The 23,262-nt window shown below is 41.6% G+C and overlaps 1 protein-coding gene across 3 annotated transcripts in view; it reads right to left on the reverse strand.

Annotated features, from left to right (window-relative positions):
* The window catches only part of ARMH3 (armadillo like helical domain containing 3), a 118,425-nt gene that overhangs the window by 23,101 nt on the left and 72,062 nt on the right, over positions 1-23,262 (reverse strand). For all 3 annotated transcript variants that reach the window (XM_035133314.3, XM_035133313.3, XM_035133312.3), the window contains exon 25: positions 8,371-8,449. In XM_035133314.3, the coding sequence (XP_034989205.1) occupies positions 8,371-8,449 (79 nt within the window). The remainder of the gene's footprint in view (positions 1-8,370; positions 8,450-23,262) is intronic.

Below are 23,262 nucleotides of genomic sequence, written 5' to 3' on the forward strand. Positions count from 1 at the left end.
AGTGCAAGCGAAAATTCTTGTGTTCACTTTGATGCATTAGTAGGTTACCATAGTTTATACCATACTATAGTTTCTAAATTCAAACCTCTAAATTCAAATTTAATCTATACCAGGATATAGTCATTGCCATTGTAAGAGTTGCGGCTACTCTTGAGTAAGGATGCCCAGGTCCATACTTGTCTTTAAAGATTTTATTGTGCATAGTATTTACAGAAGACATGACCTCCTAGTCACTAGCAGAATCCGGGAGTGGACATTTCCTGTTGTGTGACCAGCATAAGAGCTTGGGCACCCCGAAACGCCTCCTCCCGACCTTACGTTTAGTGGTGCGCCTCAATTCAGGCACTGGAAGGGGCTGCGTATTCCTCTCTACCTGTTGGTCAGGGCGGTGCAAGGGCTCTCCCACATCACTGAGCCTTGCCTCCTCCATCCCGCTAACTTCCTCATCTCTCCCACCTGACCCGCTGCTGCTGCTCTCACTGGTCAGCAGGATGGGGGGAGCTTCCCTGTAGGAAGGTCCCCTGACAGCCATGAACTGGCTGGAGAAAGAGGAATGATGGAAGGAACCAGCTGGAGAAGGCTCAAAGCCCAGGGAGTGGTGGTGGGACAATGATGAGTGGTCAGAGGGAGAAGACTGGGAAGAAGAGGTGTTAGAAGCTGAAGAGGTATCAGGACTTAGTGAGCTGGGAGAGTCTGTGGCAGAGAGAAATCCAGAATCAGAGGCAGATGTTGAAGCAGGACAGTAGGATGAAGGAGGCCAAGAGGCAGAAATGAGTCAGGCTGGTGAAAAGTCACAGGTGTCTCCCCTTCTTGCTGCAGCAAGCTCCCTTCCCCACTTGTCTCCCAGAATCAGAAGAGATAAGAAAAGTTTGGAGGAGAGGTTGACTGCATGCAGGTGCAGTCTTTGATTGCTTGGAAAAAGCCCTGGTGAGGAGGCGGGAACTTTTAGTCTTGCTGATTTTCATGGAGGAAGACCATTGGGAATGAGCTGCTCTGCTCATTAGGCCTGACACACAACCAAGTCTGTGGAGGCCATGTTTTTTGCTAATAGAGAGTTAACTCCATTTTTGAGCTGTGTGATTACTTACTAGCACACTCCTGTGACACGTGAACTACTAAACACCAATAGCACAGGAAATGTATTCTTGCCTAGCCAGTTTATTGGGATTGTGTACCTAGTACCTACCTAATGCCCTAGCCTCAACAGGCCTCCCCGCTGAGCTAGTTTCCTGGTGGACAAATCTCAAAAGGAGGAACCACTGCTAGCTCCCCTCCAAGACCCTTTCTGAGGATCACAGGACTCCTCAGTCTCACTCCTAAAATAAACCCCACATACACCCCAGGGAACCACACTGGGATGGTGGGTGGTGGAGGAAGGAGAACAAACACTTAATGGGGTTGAACAGGAAGAAGAAAGGGGCTGGAAAGAAACTAATGAAGAAGAAAATTAATGTTTCACGGCAGGAGACAGAATGAGAACATGGAGAGGAAGGAACATGCTCAACCAAACTGGATAAAAAAAGAGTTTAGAAAAAATTGGAAAACACACACCATATAGTCAGAAGATAAACAGCTATATAGAGGCAGTCAAACCATCACCTAGACCACCCACGGACTGGGTTGGCTTGGTGGGCAGAATGCCTCCTCCCTTTGGAGATGAGGCAGAAGACTTGGTTGGAACCTGCATGTCACATCTGGTGGGAAGTGTCATCCCATCAGAGGAATAGCTTCCATCCTGATCTTGCAAAAATTGTAATCTTCTCACTGAGCTGATCATAATGGGCAAAGTTAACCTAATGTGTCCCATCAGTGGAAGCCCTGTGCAAGGACTTCTGCTTGTGCACCCTCTCCTCCCTCAGCATGCACCTTGAATGGGGCTCAGGGGCAGGAGAAACCTCAGAATAGCACACCGCAGTAGGAGAGGGGGGATTGCTTCATCTGGCAAGCTGCAATGCTTGCACAGATGGAACATTTGGAGGAGCATGACATTGAATTCCACCCATCACATATGTACTCAGGGAAACTTGACAGATATTTTGGAAATTTAATGACTTGCAGTAACTGAATTCAATTAATTTTAATTCAAGTAATAAAAAAAATTAATTTACCTTGGCATCTTGGCTATCTCAGACAGAAACCTGTAATGTGTGTTCCCCTTTAGTTATCAAAAGGAAATATTTTTTGCTTCTGAACTATGAAGATCTTTCCTAAACTGTCAAGCTACAATAAGTCCTATACATAGATACAAGTGAGTGATAAACTCAGAAAACATCATTGCCAAAGTATACTTGCTGCCCTGAAAAGCCTTGATTCTTCCATGTAATTAAAATATAACTAAATTAGAAAATGCATTTATGAAATGGCTGAAAAACCAGGGAAAGGAGGAATCAACTCTCCTTGGACGATAAACTGCCTCTGGTATATCGCAAGCCGATCCTGTCTCCAATATGGCTTTTCTGCCCATTCCATCCTGCTCCAGTGACATTTGTTTTATTGTATCCAATACATTAAATTTAATGGAAGCCACTAAAAGGCACTAAAGCAATTGCTCTGAGGCTTCTCTCTCTCTCTCTCTCTCTCTCTCTCTCTCTCTCTCTCTCTCTCTCTCTCTCTCTCTCTCTCTCTCTCTCTCTCTGTAGTTAAGCAGGGATATTTTTGGGACACAATTAATGTTGTCATATGCATGCTCTAAAGCTGTCACAAGGTATTACATAACTCATGTGTGCTACTCGAACAGTAAACTAGCACAATGTGTACTAGAAGTAATAAAACCACCACTTCAGCAAGCTGATATCATCCATGAGCTTGGAATTCAAGCCCCAGAAAACAAAGGTTAACATTCCGGAGTACACTTCATATTTAAATGAAAGCTGGACATTTATGAAATTCTGGTGGTATTTTGGTGAGTGTGTATGAAAGAGCCTGTAGTACTAAATACATATGCACAAAGACATTTACAGATATATGACCTGACCATGATACAAATTAACAATGGCTTGAAAAAGCTTGAACATATTCATTCCTGCTCAAAATACCAAGAACAGCCACTTAAAGCAACTACTATATTAATTTATTTGTAGCTGGGGACTCAGTACATACCCAGATGTAAAGAGAACAGAGCAGAGCACTTAGGATCATGGTGGGGATATGTGAGCTTGCAAACAGCAACTCCTAAGTTTATTTGCTTTTAAAAACTTGTTTGAAATAAACTAATGAAAAGCAGATGGAACAGAAGAAAATTTAGCTAGTAGCTTTACACAAATTATTATTACTGAGCAACAGAGCTCTTATTACATCACTAAGAGCGAAAATGTCATCAGATAGACAATCCCAGCAAAAGGTCTAAAGGTTTGAATCAGGGGAACTAGATAATGACAATGCAGAATGACAATGTGGAATGACAGCATGATATGGTGGTTTTGCTACAGTTGCTTGAAAGAAACGGGGCACAAAGACAGAACTGGCTGAATACATCTGCCCTGACTGTGCAGCAAAAATTACAGCAGTCGCTTGAAGGTTTCCACAATATGGCTTGTTCTGGTCCATCTATTTGGGGGAGTGACCAGCAGAGTAACCCACACACTCTGAAGGTTAAACTTAATTATCCTCCCCACATCCACATCCACATCCAGTAGAGTAGAAAATGAAATGGAGGGACAAAAAAAGAGCAGGTATTGAGAGGCAAATGCACAGTGAACAATAAGAAGTACTCCACATATTATAAAATTGGGAAAGCCTGCATGTGGACACAAACTGAGAAGCATGTTAACTAAATCACAATGCCTAGATGCAACAACTGCTTTGTGGAGTTGCCTGCATAGCTGGGGGGTTGGGGGTGGCACTTGACCACAATGACATTCCCTAGTTTTGAAAACAGCTAGATAGCCAGACCTTTCACCAGATATAACTTCTCTCATATCTATCACAATGTTGGTAGTTGTATGCTTCATAGTAGTAATGCTTAGGATTACAAAAAAGCACTGATATAACCCATGAATAATCATGCAATTTTCTTAATTATTTATAAGTTACAAAATTGGATTTCTTATCAACTTGTAACAGGAGATGTCCTTTTAAAAAAGCATATTCAGTGCTCACAGCACACTACTGCCAAAAAAATATTGTGCTCTCTCTCCCCCCTGCTTTAGCCAATGTATGTTCCAAATTACAGTGGTACCTCGGGTTACAAACTCTGCTAACCCAGAAATAGTACCTCAGGTTAAGAACTTTGCTTCAGAATGAGAACAGAAATCGTGCTCTGGCGGCACAGCGGCAGCAGGAGGCCCCATTAGCTAAAGTGGTGCTTCAGGTTAAGAACGGACCTCCGGAACAAATTAAGTTCTTAACCAGAGGTACCACTGTATTAACAGTCTGTGTGTACTATCTAGAGCCAGTGTGGTGTAGTGGTTAAGAGCGGTAGACTCATAATCTGGTGAACCGGGTTCCCGTCTCCGATCCTCCACGTGCAGCTGCTGGGTGACCTTGAGCTAGTCACACTTCTTTGAAGTCTCTCAGCCCCACTCACCTCATAGAGTGTTTGTTGTGGGGGAGGAAGGGAAAGGAGAATGCTTTGAGACTGCTTTGGGTAGTGATAAAGCGGGATATCAAATCCAAACTCTTCTTCTATCTAGTCAAGCTACCGTGTTTCCCCTTTTTTAAGACACCGTCTTATAACTTTTTTCCCTCAAAAAAACACACAGTGGCTTATTTTCAGGGGGTGTCTTTTTTTAAAAAAAAAAGTGCTGGTACAACTGGGACCCACTGGCTCAGGATGCTCGGTGCTCTCTTCTGCACATTGCTGGGCGCGTTGTTGGCGCTGCCAGTTCCGAGCGCCTGCAGGGTGGGGTGGGGGTGGCAGTGCTTTAAACCCCCAACCCTGTAGAAAGCAATGGAAGTTATGGACTGTAACAATCCTTAAGAGGCGCAGGTCTTAAAAAACCCCTGGTATCACCCTTGAAGCACAGCCTTCCAAAGTCAGGGGGGAATAGGTCTGTTTAGACAAAGGAAAGGATCGGGGGTGATTCTGTGCCCTGGGACCCACAGAACTACTTTAAAAATCCCAACCTGGGGGGGGGGTCAAATAGTGAAGCCCCATAGCCCTGTAGCAACAGAAGGCACATTCTGAAGCACCCGAGCTGTTCGGTTCCATAAAAAATCCAGGAATTGTAAAATTAACAACAATAATGGGGGGGCACTCTATCCAAAGAGTTAAGAAGGAATGGGAAAGTGTTGAGTTATATATGGAAAAATATGGAAAGGAAAGTTAGTTAAAGATAAAAAATAAATAATTATCGCAAGGGGAAAAATAACATCATAAAGGGTAATAATATTAAATATAAAATAGACAACACAACAGAAAAAGCAAGTATATGACTAAATGAGATCGCACAGGAGTGAGGGAAGTGGGGAGAGAGGGAGGGGGGTAAGGAATGGAAGGAGGCAATGGTTGGAGGAGGGTATAGGGGGATGAATTAAAGGAAAATTAAGACTGAGAAGCGCATGGTTTTTGTTTTTTAAAGATGCAAAGGCTTGCAATCAGCCAAAGTATAGAGCCCAACTTCTAGGAGACTGCGATCTACTTGCGGATTTATAAACTGGAGGTGATCTACCCCCGTTATATTGGTGTTCAGGTCAGAGTTGTTTTTAGAGAGAGGAAATATCCCATTTTTGAGGTTAAAGTAAAAGTTCCTGACCTTTTTTTTATAATGAGGAAATGCTGCTAAAACTCCGTTCTTCATTCCACGAAGGGGAGAGGGGGCGGGGCCGGGTGCTCAAAGACAAAAGAAATGGAAAAGGAGATAGCGATCAAATCCAGCCTCGCATTCATGCAGCCGTCGGGAGAGGCAGGGGCTGCAGCCGAGTGCTGCTTCACAAACAAACGGGGGAAAGTGCTTAGAACCCAGAGAATCCAGCTGAAAAACACGAAGCAGCAACAGCAATTGCACACACACCATCCCAAGCCAGCACAGTAACCAAGTCCCAAAAGCAAGAAAGGACTCAGCAAACACTGCTGCGGCCGGCGTTGCTGCTGCTGACTCGGGGAGCTCAGTGATCTCTTCCGCACAGCGCCTATCACTATGGCTTATTTTCGGGGTACGGTTTATATTTCTCAAATGCTTAGAAATGCTGCTATGGCTTATTTTATGACTACGCCTTAAAAAGGGGGAAACACGGTATTTGTTCAAAACACTGGAATATATATTTTAGCTCATCAGATTGGTTAAAAGCAGAAGCATTCAGAAATATTTAGCTTAAAAAATAAAAAATAGAGCCAAGTCCCATATCCAGAATGATTCCATGATTCTCATTGTAGAGGCCGATCTAAGGCCCTCTTATGCTGGACATATAGATTAATGCTGAATCAAAGAGAGTTGTTTCTCAAAACCTTTCCAGCATCTACGAAATGTAGGCCCTTCCTTCCTTTATTTTTTTTTGAAGGGTTGAAGAAAGGGGGCTCAAATGTTCACCTATTGTGTGGGGACAGTGACAGCAAAGGCTATTAACCAATGAATCCAACCCAGTCCAATGTAGCAATGACCAAGATAGCCAAGCCTGGTTGCCTTGACAACAGGTGCCAGATCCCTCCTATCCCTAATCTCTGATATCATGGTTTGTGGTGAGGGCAAAGCAAGTGGGTGGAAGGAGGTGGGAGTGGTTATTGCTTTGTTTATGTTCTTGGGGTTTTTTTGGCCTTGTATTTTTATGTTGTAAACTGACCTGAGGACTACAGATGATGGGGGCAGTATACAAATTTAATAACTAAAAATATAAACAAAATCATTACTCTCACTACCTGATCTGTGATTGGCTAGGTTCATTAGTCCCAGGATGATGATCCAGTTTAAAAAAAAACAAGCAGTGAATAGCAGTGAAGAGATAGGAAGGTAAACAAAATTTGAGTGTTCGCTGAACATTCCACCCCTTCTCCAAAGCTTTACCTTCATGCACAAAATTGAAGTGGCTACCATTTAGCATAGCCCTAGCCTAGACCTTCCTCCTTTGGGTGCCATCTGGAGGTCCCACCTCTTTTTAATTAACTCATCTCTATTTTGATCTTTCTGCCACTTCGGGGTAATGCTTCCATTTGAAAGAAGAAATCAAACCACTTCCCTGCTTCCTAATAATCTCTCCTCAAACTGCTCTGTGCATCAGAGCTGATTTCATTACCTGCCGCCTGCTGCTGGTGGTGGTTTTATTTAAAGCACAGGCATGTGGTGAAGAAAGAATTCAGCGTGACCTCCCTGAACTACTGGGGGATGAATGCTCAACTGCACTGACAGGGAGAAGCTGCTTCCCTTTCTTAAAACTAGCAGACTAAGCCAAGCATAGTTGTTAAGCCTCCCACATCCAGGGCCCCATTTTCAATTACTGCATGTGCTGAAAGGGTTTTAAAAAAAAGAAGTTTACAAAGCATAGGCTGATATAATCAACAGTGAACAGATGAATGAGAATCTGTAAAATACAACATCATAGAACATAGTAACAGGTACAGCAACTCCTGGCAAGAAAACTAAGTTGAATAGATTGTCTGGAGCTTGGCAGTACTCTTTCTGCAGAGGAACTGTACAAAGGAAAGCCACAAGATCAAGGATGTTGCATCACTAACCCAGACCTTCAGGTTATCTTGCAATGCATCAACGTAATAAATTGTAACTGAAGGGAAAGAAGGGTGGACCGAGGGTATGACTAGCTATTGCCAACCTTCAAAATTCCTAAGCCCCAGTTCTCTCTCTGTGTTTTAATGAAATGGACAAGAAGGTCAAGCTTTTCCTCCCTGAAGCTATTTAACTTTAGGAAGGCCCATTTACACAGCTCTGACAGGCAAGGAAGTAGAGGAATCAGGTTGAATTATGAGAAAATAAAATATAACCCTAATTGCTCTCTCTATGAAAAATCTCCTCATTTAGAAATGTACTTAAAATAGCTATTCATGGCTTAGTGAATTCCATTACACTGAAAAGTCAGCATCAACTATTGCGTATGTTCAAATAATCCTAGCACTCCCCTAAATTAAGTTGCATTCCACTGTTTGCCAAGATCTCACAGCGCATTTCCAGAGTCATCACTTATCAAGGGCACACATTTGCAAATGAGAAACCACCTTGACCCTGCTGTGCATTCTCTTTCAATTCAGGGTAGTCTTGGGAAAAGTCTTTCTTCCTGGGCCACAGCTCTGCCTTCCTAGACTTTAACCATGTGGCAGCACATACCCCATTTATTGCTCATGTGCTGCTATTTTGAAAGCTTGCTAAACCCTAGCTCAGGATAATGTAAGGCTTCCAATGCAGTCAGCTGGGACAGAGTAGGGTGAACTCTTCTGAACAGTGCACCATAAGGAATAACAGAACTAAAAAGATGCATGTAACTCACCTGTTCTTCTGAAAGCTGTGAGATGTGATTCACAGCTGCGTAAGACTCTATCTTTGGATTGAAATGGTTGATAATGGCTCTGAAACAGAGAGAGAAATTTTACATTCATGTGTGAAGGTCAGGGAGAGAAAATATTCCCTTGTTGCAAAGAAGCCTTTTCTTCTACTGTATTGCATAGCTGTGGTGTCATTTTAGCTGACAAAGCTTAAAATCAACAGCTTAAAATCTTAAAGCTTAAAATCAATATGATACTAATGACATTTCTGACGCAACTATAGCATCAAAGGTGGACAGCATGTAAGCAACCTTATCTGCAAAGTGCATAATAAACAAGTCACAGCTGATTGAAGATGCTGACAATAACAATATGATATTTCAAATAACTTCCACTTACTCCTCAGTACAATGCTGAATCCCCGTACAAGGCGATTAGAGTCTTAGGAGTTAAGACAATCAAAATGTATTTTTATATATTGAGAATATTTCTAAACCACCTTCCATCAACAGATTGCAAGGCGGTATATAAAAGTGGAAATAAAATTAAGTCACACAACGTACAAATGCAATTTGTGACCAACACAAAATAAAATAAAACAAAGGCAAATGGAGATAAAGCATGAACTTCATTTTTTTTCCAGGTTGTTAAAAGTCTCCCGGTTCTATGAATAGAAATACTGATTTCTTTATGGTAAGTGTGATAACAGCTCTTCTAAATGTAAATTGCTTTCATAGTCATAGCAGAGGTCAATACATTACATGAACACTAAGGAGATGAAGAAACGATCCAAACGATTGCCTACAAAAGCTGCACTTGTTTCCCTAACCTAAAACTTTTCTTAGTTCTTGGAACAAAGTTCTCTCTCCAAACCTCTTGCACACAGAACCCTTAGAATCCATTCCTTATTCCAACTACTAGAGAACATTCACATAAGCATGCTAAAATTCTTTATTTTGATAATTTTGCTTTTATATAATCATTGTACAGAATACAGTGTCCCATAATGAGCAAAAGGGGACAAGCAAAACCATTTGTAAAAAAGACAGCTGTATTCATCCAATGAGAAGGAATTGGCTCTCAGCCCACTATGCTTTATCAAGGAGATTAGTGCCAGGGTAGGAATAAAGTTCCCAAAAAAAACCAACTTACCTGTTTGCACAAGCTTTTTTTAAAAAAAACTCTTGACTCTTAATTTTAACTTGTTTTTGTTTTGCACACTCCTTAGTTTTATTTCTGATACAGCTTTGTTTTGCTATAAGATTTTAATTATATATACATATTTCAAGCTCGAAGAGGCAAATAGCCACCTGAGTCAGCAAGCTTATTTGGAAAAAACACTGGTGTGGGTATAGAGAGAATACATAATGTGGGTGTGGATATTACATAATGTGTAGCCTGACCATTACTCTTTTCCTAGTGAGCATTCATATACTTAAACTGTTTCAGCAGGAAGACAGAGGACACCCAACCCTGGTTATGTCCATAGAACTCAAGTACTCCTTCAGTGTACTTGCTTACAACTTCCTCCGGATACTGGTGGTAATACAGGTAAGAGTCAGCAGGCCTAACATTACTACTACTGTTGCTTCATGCAAACAACAAATAGATTTTATGAGAGCACTGGTTTCCTCTTGAACATGAACATGATGTGTACTACCCTGACTCATAATATCAAATTGTGGGAAGAATCATAGCTCAGTGAAAGAGTACATGTGATACAAGCAAAAAGATCCAAGTTCAACCTGACATCTCCAGGTGGGCTGGGAGAGACACATGAAATTCTGGAGAGATGCTGCCAGTCAATGTAGGCAATACTGAGCTAAAGGAATGAATGAACTGCCGCTGTATAAACAGCATTCTGTGCTCTAAAAGTTTAAATATGGGTACTTGTCCAAGTAAGAAATTTGCTCTGGAGTACACTGCTATGTTTCTGTGTGCTGCTCTGGTTCGCCAGAAGCGGCTTTGTCATGCTGGCCACATGACCTGGAAGCTGTACGCCAGCTCCCTCGGCCAATAACGCAAGATGAGCGCCGCAACCCCAGAGTCGGTCACAACTGGACCTAATGGTCAGGGGTCCCTTTACCTTTACATTGCTATGAGATAATTTGCCTCTGAGCAAATAACTCAATTGGATAAGTTTCTTGTTACCATGCTTCTACAAATCCGATATAGGCTATAATCAAGACAATTTTGACTTAACTCTCTTAAAATGCATCCTCCTCACTGTTTCAATTCCAGAAGTAGGTGAGCAAAACAGAATAAAGCCAGCAAAAAATATTTTAAAATCTGTACTAATCCCCTTGTACACAACTGAAGCTGGGTTCAATTGGCTCTTCCCTTAGCAATGTGCTTTATTCACAGTACCCCAACTTCTAACTTCTCATAAAGTCACTGAACTGCACATTAGTATAAACACAAAAACCCTGTTTTAGGCAGCACTGTGCTTTAAAGATGCATCTATTCCATGTTATTCTACATTTCTTTTTCAGATTAATAATGCAACTGTGAGGCAAATTATCTAAGAATTAACTACTCAAGAGCAAAACTATCATAATTCAGGTCTCTGCTATGGATCAAGAATACCCTGGACAGGTCTCCTAATTTATAGATTAGCCACAAACAGGATATTGATTCGCCTTAAACTCAGAGCTGTTTGAGACAGACACTATTTTCCATGGCAAATGAACGTCAAAGTAATTTTCTTACACACAACTGGGCAGGAAACAACCTTGTGCTAAGGCACCTTTGACTAGCACATATTTCATCGCTAAAGTGGCAACACAAATTCACTGAAATTCTGCAACATTAATGAATTTGCTTTAGCACAAACTGAAAGTCAGCCTGCTGAGAGACAAAGGCAGACTTTTCATCTGCAAAAGAACACACCTGTTTGGCAGGAAGCTTCTGGTTAGAAAGGCAAGCAATCTTCAAGCAAGTTGGGGAAAGCCAGGTTTATGTCTCCTTCATTGCATAGAAGATGCATTCAGACATAATGCTGAGCCAAGAGGTATGGTTTGTTTAATCACACTGGGCAAAAGTTCCATGTTTGTGGCTTGTTTTTCCCACAAAAGTAATGTTGGCTTCAGATCATGGTTTGTATGGAGGGAAGCAAACCATGAGAACTGATTCAGATGTAACGCTAAGTCAACTGCAGTTTCCCTGATCCACTGTGGCAGGAACAAAATGGGAATGCTCAAACTGTGTGCCCCTTTTAAAACTTTTAACATCCCTAACATGTTTTAAATGAGCCATAAAGTAACAGGAATCTATTCTTTGTTGCTGTTGTTGTTTTGTTAAACCTGGGCAAAAAAGCCAGAGTTAGTTGCTCCAGATTTTTGGGGTTCTTTCCACCAGTCAGCTATGCAGGTAATGACAGGTAACGAGTTCCACTAATTCCTTCTTCTTTACTTAGTTGGTCCATAAGCCAACAAAAGTTATCATCTCTCTATTTCCACACCCCCTCAAGTTTTGTTCTGTTTCTAACCTAGTTTTATCTGCACACCTAAAGCATAAGCTCTTCAGCTCTTAACTCTTTGCCAAACCACGGCATTATTCACATACCATTGTTATAGAAAATTATACACTGTGCCCCTGCCCCAAGAAAAGCACCTCTTCTTCTGCTGTGCTATCCTCACTTATTTGGACCCCCCAGAAACCTGCTCTCTTCTCTACCCATCTCATCCCAGAAACCCCTAGCATTTACATCAATAATCACTTTAAAACCCTCTAATTGTGCCCAACTTCCTAGCAGTTACAAAAATAATCACTTAAAAACCCTCTACTTGTGCCCAACTTCCTCTCCCCCACCCGCTTTCCATACTCTTACTAGAGAATTGGGATATTTTACAGCATATGCTTGCTTTTCTGCTTAGCTGCTGCTTTTACCTATAGTTGCCAGAATAATGAACAGTTCTGAAGATTTATTAGCACCATAAATTCTGGTTAGGATTAAGTGCTTTAAATAAATTGTTTCATTAATTTTTTCTTGATAAAATCCACTGCTCTCCTCTGGAATACTCTTGTCTCAGGCCTCTTCAATTCTCTTTAAAAAGAACATCAGACTTCAGTAGCACTTGAACACCAGCATTAGCACAACATTCAAAATTCCTCTCCAAATGTTAAGGTTGCATGTCTGAAAAGTGCACACAGGCGTGTCAATCAGGGAATATGGTAACAGAACATCCCACCATAAGCCAGCTGGCACACAAAACCCAATCTATAATCTTTAAACAATGGCCTAATAGTGCTGTAATGGGCAACCCTGAGCACAGAGGTTGCTAACATTCTGAACCAGCTCCCATGGCTTTTGCCATTGTGAATTCAAGTCAAGTAAACCATTCAAGCAGCAGCCAAAGAGGAAGCTGTTGCTGCAGCTAGGACTTTCCTCCTGACCCAGCTTTAAAGATAAGCCTGCTGTTCCTCTGTGCAAAGTGTCAGGGGGTTTTCCCTCCTCAGTAATGAGCATAAAAATAAACCAGTGAGTTTACAATTTAAAAGGAGGGCTCCACTAGCCACAAAAATAAACTGCAGGGGGGGGAAGCAAAACAAAGGGATAGTTTCATCAAACAGTATAAGCAGATTCTTTTTAAGGGTACAGAAAAATATTTGAGTCAGCAGTGTTGTCAGATGGTAGGAGAAAGCAGCCTGTTACACCTGTTCATTCCTGTCAAGTAGGGATGTATCCTTTGTGTGGTAGATGGGATTCTGTGTTGAGGGAGCCTCACATCCCATTTTAAAGAAGCAGGGGGGAAAGTACAGAAGAGAGCCTGCTTGTGTAGGCTGAACCTTCAGCAGCTTTTCAGCCTCACTTGTTTTCATCTGGCTCCGTTTGCTTGCGACAGGGAACACACTGAATGATTTTGATTCCTTCCCTGGCACTCAATTTTCTATCTCTCATCACTTTCTGGTTATTAAGCAATTCAGTCTATCTCTGTGGCTTGAAGAATAAGCTAATTTTCTGCTGCAACGCATGGCTGTAGATTTAAGATGAGTGATGTATCCGAGTTATCATCCCCCACCCCTCTTAAATCACTGCTCTTTGACTTCTGCCAGAGTAGATAGCAGAGGTCCAAAGATTAACCACTTCAGTGTGACCATTTACCAGTCACAATGCATATAAAGCAGGTATTCACAGCAACCTTTCACACAGCGTATCTGTCACATGTCGGCAAGAGCTTTCCTATGGAAATAAAACACCTCTGCACTCAATGAGCCATAATGAGTTCACATTGGACAATAACAGTGCCTGATTGGGACATATATTCTTTAAACATCCATAAACTGATGTTTATGGATCAGACACAAAAATACATTCATTTACAAAGCAGTTGTTAGTAAAGCTAATGGCTGATTAATTCAGAGGGAACCCTGGGAAGCAGGGCCACTCCATCAACTCTGTTGGAAGACCAACTCCATCAGGCTTATTCCTCAACCACCACATGGCAGCAACCATTCTATCAGGCCAAAGCAGAGAAAGAGATGAGAGGAAGGGCCTTTCTACCTGCTCTGCTATGAGAACATCAGCATTTCGGCTTATCCTCTCCCTAAAGAGCTAATCCTTAAACTCAGATAATAATTGGTGTGTGCTTGCCTCCTCTTCCTTTCTCATCTCTTTCTCCTTTTGTATTGTGTTGGTTGTGTCAGAAACTGGCAGGCAGGGACTGTGTTGTTTTTATTATTCACATGTTAGCCAGCCAGTTAAAAATCCCAAGCATTCTGGATCATTCACCAAGACACCCTTTACTTCTGCCTAAAGATTTGCAGCCCAGGAGGCTTAAAAGTAAGCAAACGGACCATGGGGATTTATTCTAACCAACCACAGACACCAGTGCTCCTCTTTGGCACCTTAACTATGCCTTTGGGTACAACATAAATAAGTCCACTTTGCACCGCTCGTTTACTACATGTACTTTGTCCATATTTCCGAGTGGCTAGCTGTTAATTTCTGTAGAAGCCCCCTAACCTGCCAAATAAATTTTCAAGGTAAACATATGAAATAATAAACATATGAAATAATTATGAATCATGTCATTTTTTAGATGGTGCAAACAATTGCCATGGGAGGTACCATTATTTCTTTAGCCTAAATATTGGACAAGGCAGTGAACTTGTCTATAAAAAGCATAAAGGCAGATGTATTATGGAGTTCATACACACAACTCTATACTGTGCTTGGCAAAGGATATGTGAAGCAATACCTGTTTTTCAAAAGCTTTCCATTTTGTTTGGTCTACCTTGCACACAGTGACCAGCCCCAACAGCCAGCCCTGCAATGGAGCAAAGATGCCATGCTTAAGCAAGGGTGGGAATAGCATGGTGCCTACATTGCGATCGGTTATTGCAGACGGACAGCTGGAAAAAACGTCTGATATGAAGGGACACATTCAGACACAGCTACATATGCACACTCTTCCAACATTCAGCTGTCGGAGACAAAAGTCCTGAAGCAAAAATGTACACAGAGGCCCACTCCACATAAGGGTCTATGGTGCGTATTGGTAGCTACATACGGCTAATTATGGCTCTAAGGCAGAATGCTGGCTACCACCGGCAGAACATAGCAGCTACCGTGTTTCTCCAAAAATAACACACCGTCTTATATTTATTTTTCCTTTAAAAAAAACCATGGTGGCTTATTTTCAGGGGATGTCTTATTTTTTTAATTAAATGTTTGTTTGGTCTACCTTGCACACAGTGACCAGCCCCAACAGCCAGCCCTGCAATGGAGCAAAGTTGCCATGCTTAAGCAAGGGTGGGAATAGCATGGTGCCTACATTGCGATCGGTTATTGCAGACGGACAGCTGGAAAAAACGTCTGATATGAAGGGACACATTCAGACACAGCTACATATGCACACTCTTCCAACATTCAGCTGTCGGAGACAAAAGTCCTGAAGCAAAAATGTACACAGAGGCCCACTCCACATAAGGGTCTATGGTGCGTATTGGTAGCTACATACGGCTAATTATGGCTCTAAGGCAGAATGCTGGCTACCACCGGCAGAACATAGCAGCTACCGTGTTTCTCCAAAAATAACACACCGTCTTATATTTATTTTTCCTTTAAAAAAAACCATGGTGGCTTATTTTCAGGGGATGTCTTATTTTTTTAATTAAATGTTTGTTTGGTCTACCTTGCACACAGTGACCAGCCCCAACAGCCAGCCCTGCAATGGAGCAAAGATGCCATGCTTAAGCAAGGGTGGGAATAGCATGGTGCCTACATTGCGATCGGTTATTGCAGACGGACAGCTGGAAAAAACGTCTGATATGAAGGGACACATTCAGACACAGCTACATATGCACACTCTTCCAACATTCAGCTGTCGGAGACAAAAGTCCTGAAGCAAAAATGTACACAGAGGCCCACTCCACATAAGGGTCTATGGTGCGTATTGGTAGCTACATACGGCTAATTATGGCTCTAAGGCAGAATGCTGGCTACCACCGGCAGAACATAGCAGCTACCGTGTTTCTCCAAAAATAACACACCGTCTTATATTTATTTTTCCTTTAAAAAAAACCATGGTGGCTTATTTTTAGGGGATGTCTTATTTTTTTAATTAAATGTCCAGCCTCGCCTCTTCCTTGGCACCCTCCAGAACTGTGCCTATCACTATGTCTTATTTTCGGGGTATGGCTTATATTGCGCAAATGCTTAGAAATCCTGCTACAGCTTATTTTATGGGTATGTCTTATTTTAGGAGAAACAGGGAATGTATCTCTTCTCATTATTGAACTGCAATTGATTCATGGTTGTCACTATTTAACACTGCTTCTCCTTAGGGCAGTTTCTCTTTTATACAGGCATGCTTGCCTCAGGCTACAGATGGTTGAGAATGGGCCTCTCTGTGTATCTAAAACCAAGGGTGGCTAACACATGATCCTCCAAATGTTGTTGCAACTGCATTGGTCATGCTAGCTAGGTCGGGGGGGGGGACACATCTAAAGGGTCATAGGCCAGTTGCCCTTGCCCTAGACACTGCTTTCTAGAAATCTCACCAGGTGGTTACATGGATAATTGCCTGCATGTTTCACTGAGTGAAATATGAAAGAAGGGTTAGATGTGGTAGGAAGAGAAGATGCTGACTCACTATCTGGAGGCAGCTGCTGGGCGAAAAAATTTAAAAGTGAGCTTCACGCATATCAGCTTTAACACAAAACATTATAATCTCTCGTCCTATTGGCTAATATAACCAAAGACTCAACAGTCTCCCGGCTGAAATTGTTATTAATTTGGAAGAATGTTTTTCTCTCTTCTGTAATAAGGTTTCCTTACTCAAATTGCTTTGCTAAACTTATACCGTGATAAACAGGCTCAGTGGTCTGCCTTACTCCTACTCATTGCTCGTCACACACTACAGCCTGCGTAATATGGGGTGTGAATGAAAACACATAGAAACACCTTTTATGTTCTTTGTGTCCCTTTCTGGCTGATTACACCGTGATGATGAAGGTAAAAGGCAAATTAAGGTTCTGGCGAAACCTGCATTCTAGGAGAAGGTAACTGGAGGGATGGGTCACTAGGGGTGAGCATTAGACCAGTGTTTCCCAACCTTGTGCCTCCAGCTGTTTTCGGACTACAATTCCCATCATTCCTGACCACTGGTCTTGCTAGCTAGGGATGATGGGAGTTGTAGTCCAAAAACATCTGGAGGCACAAGGTTAGGAAACACTGCATTAGACTATGTGATGGGACTCAACAGTGTAAGAATTACTACAAAACTTCAGGCACCAGTTCCCTAGTCACTTCGTAATAGGCACTGCTGGCAAACGTTGAGTCCTACTCCCACCCACCCCCTGCAACAGTAATAACTGTAAATTGGCTCATATGCTTCAAAATAAATCATAATGGGTTTAGATTCCAGCCCTCTGAGACTTAAAACATTTCAGAGTCTGGTGCTGGCAAAAAGCAAAAATATTTTAATTACTCTTTACGCTCATTAGTAGTCTAATTAGTCATTTTATTACATGCTTCTTCCCTTTAAAAAATCATGACGCATCTGGGGTTCCTTTTGCTGTGTCTTGTGCAGATCACATGCCAGCTTCAAAATACGCCAAGCAATGAGTGACATTTAGAATGTTTATTCCACATTTCAGAGGGGCTGCCAGGTCAGCCAACAGAGATAATGCCTATCACAAAGCTTACACAATGTAAAGTGAAAAATAGAATGTGCGCAGAGATTTATTCCTCCATATGCTATGCTTGGCCTTCTGTATTTGACACAACGATTCATGTAAAGACTAGACTACCTTGAAAGGGCTCATCAACTTCATACTCTTCTTCCAGAAAGAAAACAATAGAGCCAGGCTTACAACATGCCCCATTATGACCCTGGGTTCCTCATACTAAAGTTTAAGAAATAGGAAACGTTTTTCTTAAGAACACAGTAGCTTGTGTTTCACATCACATACATGACTGAAATAAAATAACATATGGAAGAACAGACATGAAAAGCAGCCTTTTAGGAGCATCCAAACAGTTACCATAACCAAAAAGTGATTACATTAAGAAAAGAAGAGGCCTTAAATGCTACTCAAGTCAAGTTCTGAGTCACTACCAGGCATATCAATATAGATTCTTGCATTGCAGGGGGTTGAATTAGATGACCCTTGGGTTAACTTCCTGCTCTATAATTCTGATTCTGTAGGTTTCCTGTTAGAGAGTGGCAGGATGCTCACAAGAGGTCTCTGACAACTACGGTACCATATTTCTGAGAAAATAAGACAGTCTTATATTTATTTTTCCTCAAACAAAACAAAACACTATGGCTTATTTTCAGGAGATGTATTTTTTCTCTCCTCCTCCTGCCGTGGCCGGCATTGCTGCTGCACCTATCACTATGTCTTATTTTCGGGGTGTGGCTTATATTCCTTGAATGCTTAAAAATCCTGCTATGGCTTATTTTATGACTACGTCTTAAGGGGACGTAGGTGGCGCTGTGGGTTAAACCACAGAGTCTAGGGCTTGCTGATCAGAAGGTCGGCGGTTCGAATCCCTGCAACGGGGTGAGCTACTGTTACTCGGTCCCAGCTCCTGCCCACCTAGCAGTTCGAAAGCACATCAAAGTGCAAGTAGATAAATAGGGACCGCTCCGGTGGGAAGGTAAACGGCGTTTCCGTGTGCTCCTCTGGTTCGCCAGAAGCGGCTTAGTCATGCTGGCCACATGACCCGGAAGCTATACGCCGGCTCCCTCGGCCAGTAAAGCGAGATGAGCGCCGCAACCCCAGAGTGGTCCGCGACTGGACCTAATGGTCAGGGGTCTCTTTACCTTTACCTTTTACCTTTACCTTTATGTCTTAAAATAGGGGAAACAGGGTAGCAGCCAGCAGACTTAAGGTACTTCTCATGGAGAAGATGGTGACCCTCTCCCAGGAAATGTGAACTGAGCTTGATTACAGGTTAAAGATGTTTCCTTGATGAATCTTCTGGGGACACATAATGGCTGAATAATGGCATGTGGTTGAATTATATATGGCAAAGTTTCCAGGAACTAATTTGGCTTTTGCACACGTTGCAGCCAATACCGCTGCTCAATCCCATGCCTAGGGAGGTCAGTCAGCTTAAAGCAATATTTGTTTTTGTACTACTTTGGAATGAATCTAAAGTGCAGAGTAAAGTCAAAGTATCGCATAGTTCCAGAACACATGCAGAGTTCTAATTAACAATGAGCTCCAGCAAGACACTAGAAATTCACTAAAGCAATGGATTTTGGGATTTAGCAGGGAGTTGGACTAGCAATTTCTCTTGGTATCCTAGCAGTTTAATTCTAGCTGCTGCCAAGAGAAGTACTTCCAAATTGTGCTGATGCATCTCAGAAGAATAAGAAATTCAAAACAGTGATCCCCTTGGCTTGGAGCATTTATGCAAAACATATTGCCAATGTGTAACTTATTAAAAATTCAGCAGTGCTCACAAAAAATACTTACATACCACAAATGTAGCTTCAACCCTGATAATAATCATGGTAAAATGCCCTTACATATAAAGCACATCTCTAAAAATGTAGTACAAATGCAATACTTGAGATGAGAATTCAGTTGAAAAAAGTAAAAGTATTAATATTCTCATCCTAACATTGTCACACACACTAAATACTGCCACCACAGAGGTTACTAGGATAAACACCAGTAAAAGTGCAACTGGAACTGGGTATTATAGGATGCAACTAATGTTCCTATGTCAGGTTGGCATTCTACCATAAATGTAGTAATAGCATCTCTAAAATGAGGTGAAGAAACTGAGGTTGTAACATAAGTGGCTTTTGAAAATAAAAATATTTTCCCCTTAAACAGCTACAGTATCACTGAATGAACACAAAAATGTCTAAGCCCACATATACTTGCACAGTTTACATTACACCAGTCAATTGTATTTTGCTAAACTTTGTTGTTAGGGATGCGGGTGGCGCTGTGGCCTAAACCACAGAGCCTAGAGCTGGCTGATCAGAAGATCGGCGGTTCGAATCCCCGTGACGGGGTGAGCTCCCGTTGCTCGGTCCCTGCTCCTGCCAACCTAGCAGTTCGCCAGAAGCAGCTTAGTCATGCTGGCCACATGACCCGGAAGCTGTACGCCGGCTCCCTCGGCCAGTAAAGCGAGATGAGCGCCGCAACTCCAGAGTGGTCTGCGACTGGACCTAATGATCAGGGGTCTCTTTACCTTTACCTTAAACTTTGTTGTTACTAGGAGGTATCTACAACCTTTTTTTGAAGCTTCAATGACATCACATCTCACCCCCAAGTTTATTTCTGTTGTAACACACTGTATAAAGATGATAGCCCATTTTAGAAATCATGTAATACAGCAGCCTTTGCCAAGCTGGTGCCCTTCAGTTCTGGACTACAATTCCCATGAGCTGCACTACTGTGGCTATGCTAGTGCTGCCACAATTCAACATATGTCGGTTGGGGTGGGGTGGGGTGGATCCTAACCCATTAAAATTATACTGGTTTTTTTAAAAATGGGAGAGCTGAGGGACAGTGTTAGCCTGGTGTTCTGAAGCAGCTCCCTACTGAGTTTTCAGTTATTTGTTTGCACAGCATCAGCAATGTGCATGCTGGGGAATAATTTACCAGAGAATATAGCTTTGTATGAGGAACTAATCCACATACTCACTGAGATATTTTGTAAACACTTCTGGAGGTTTATTTCCATCCCTTGTATTGACGAGCCATTTAGGAGACATGTAAGTTCACTATGGGTTTCCCAATGCACATCTTGGGGGTCTGAATATGTAAGAAAGGCATTGGGGCTTGGATGCTCAGACAGAGTAAAATACTTGGAAGTCCAAATCTTGTTGTCGACAACCAGCCAGAGACTCAGCAGAACTACAGGTGCAACTAACTAAAATGCAGATGGATCCAAATAAATGTGCCCTGGATTCCTTGTTCTGGCAAAGGTGTGTGTGTGTTCAAGGATAGATAATACATAGAGTATTTCTTGGTTTTTCTTCATATATTTATCTTGGATTTGTAGCTCTGCAAAATTCACTTATCTGTGGATTCAAGCAACAGTCAACTTAAATGTTGTTTTTAAGAAGTTACAAGGTACATTCTTTCCACACACAACTGTACAACTTCAGAGATGTAGGGCAGATACCCATGCCTGAACTGCCATTTTCAGGAAGGGAGCCTGAGGAATCAAGGCAAATAGTAGTGACAAGTTCTAGACATTACTGACAACTGAAAAGAACCAAGTCACTAGGCCCAGATGGTATCCTTCCAAGAGTTCTTAAACAATTCAAATGCAGAATTGCTCATCTTCTCACAAAAATATATAACATGTTCCTAAAGTCAGCCTCTGAACAAAACGACTATAAGGTGTTCAAAGTTATGTCAATGTTTAAAAATGGATCCAGAAAATGGCAGGCTAGTTAGCTTAACATATATTCCAGATAAATTGTTGGAAAGCATAAAATTATCAAGCACAAAGGAGGACAAATCCTGCCAAAAAAGAAACAAGGCCTCTGCAAAGGAAAGTCCTGTCTCGTTAACCTTTTAGTGTTCTTTGAGTGTCAATAAGCAGTGTATAGCGGTAATCCAGTAGACACTATTACTTACCTTCACAAAGTCTTAAGTGGCAACTGAGATTTAGTGCAAGATATAAATGTTGTTGAAACAACTGGAAATACTGGCTACATTACTATCAGATTCAACCAAATTAGAAAGCTCTAATTCACACCTTGTATCAAAAGCTTTGGGGAACAATTTTTTTAAAATAAGCCTTCCTTAAAAAAATGTGAGAGATGCCCAAATCTGTATAGGAACTGCATTGTGAAATACCTTTGTGTCTTATTATAAAATAACGCCATCAAATACAATCTCTGCTAACAGTTACAGAGAGCAAACGTAATAAACATTCCTCAGCCTCTCTGTTCCCAAGTTACAGGTAGGTAGCCGTGTTGGTCTGAGTCGAAGCAAAATAAAAAAATTCCTTCAGTAGCACCTTAAAGACCAACTAAGTTTATATTTTGGTATGAGCTTTCGTGTGCATGCACACTTCTTCACTTGTTCCCAAGTTGTCTCCTTAAAAGACAGCCTGCTCCCACTTGATCTTGCCCATCTGTTGAGGTCTTCAAGAAAGGCCTCGCTCAGCTTCCTACAGGTATGAGATGTGCAGCTGAAAAGAATACAGGATAAGGCCCCCTTGGCTACAGCACACAAACTTGGTAGAATCATCTGGCTCCTTCCTTATTTGACCTTCTGACATTTAGAGTGTCTCACTTCAACAGGCCTTCAATATTTATTTGCTCTCCCTCCTCGCATTGGTGTTGATTTTTTTCCTGCTGCTCTTGCACTCTCTCTCACTATCTGTTTGAAATAACATTGTTTATTCTATTTTTTTTGGTATGCAAATTTGAGGACATCTGGGTGGAAAATAAAATAGAAGTATTTAGCACCCTGTGGCTCCTAATACTGTTAACTGGTAGTGAAGTAAGGGCTGCCCTCTGCCTACATTTTGTAGAGCTGCTTCCTCTGTTTTCTAAAGCACAACATGATATTTAAAGAGGAAACAGCAATAGGATTTTAAAGGAGCAGCCAAAAAACTAAAAGCAAAACATGCTGTGTAAGAATTAATAATAATTAAAGTAAAGAAAAAGCCAGTGTAATTAGCATACAAAGACGTGGAATGGTCTAACTAATCATGCCATGAAGAAATTGGACAAAAAAGTATGCACTTTTATGGAGCAATTTAGCCTGGCAAGCAATTAATGCTAGAACTACTATGTTAAATGAATAGGTTTCCCTTTAAGAAGATTGCATTTATCACCAGTAATGTATTCCAAGCCATTTGTCAGATGATCACAGGCTTTACATTTGAGGTGGTTATCTAGCCCAGTGTTTCTCAACCAGTATGCCTCCAGATGTTTTGGGACTACAACTCCCATCATCCCTAGCTAGCAAGACCAGTGGTCAGGAATGATGGGAGTTGTAGTCCCAAAACATCTGGAGGCATACTGGTTGAGAAACACTGATCTAGCCCACACAGAAAAGTGATTTCTGACCGCCAGGAAAGAATGAGTGTGGTCTATACACTAAAGCAATGATAAACACCAAGGAATAAGAGTACAGTATTAGAGTCTTCCAACTGATACAGCAATCTTTCGTGTACTCTAATGCAGAAAAGGAAGAAAGCCAGGAACTCAGCATTAGCTTTTCATGAAGTAATTTATTTAGCACAGGGTCTCATATATAGAAAGATAGAGGAGACCACAAAGGAATTCTCCCAACCAAAACTACTTTATTGAATTCTAGTAGGATGCATGTCACAAATCAATTCTTTACCAACCCATTTTCCAGTTCATAATTGTTCGGTTTAGTCTGAAGGCACACAAGACCACCTTATTGAAACGGAATACATCAGTATGCCACCTTGGATTTCACAATTGAAGAAA

This window comes from Zootoca vivipara, chromosome 5, assembly GCF_965207765.1.
Source record: "Zootoca vivipara chromosome 5, rZooViv2.hap1.1, whole genome shotgun sequence".
Taxonomy (NCBI): Eukaryota; Metazoa; Chordata; class Lepidosauria; order Squamata; family Lacertidae; genus Zootoca; species Zootoca vivipara.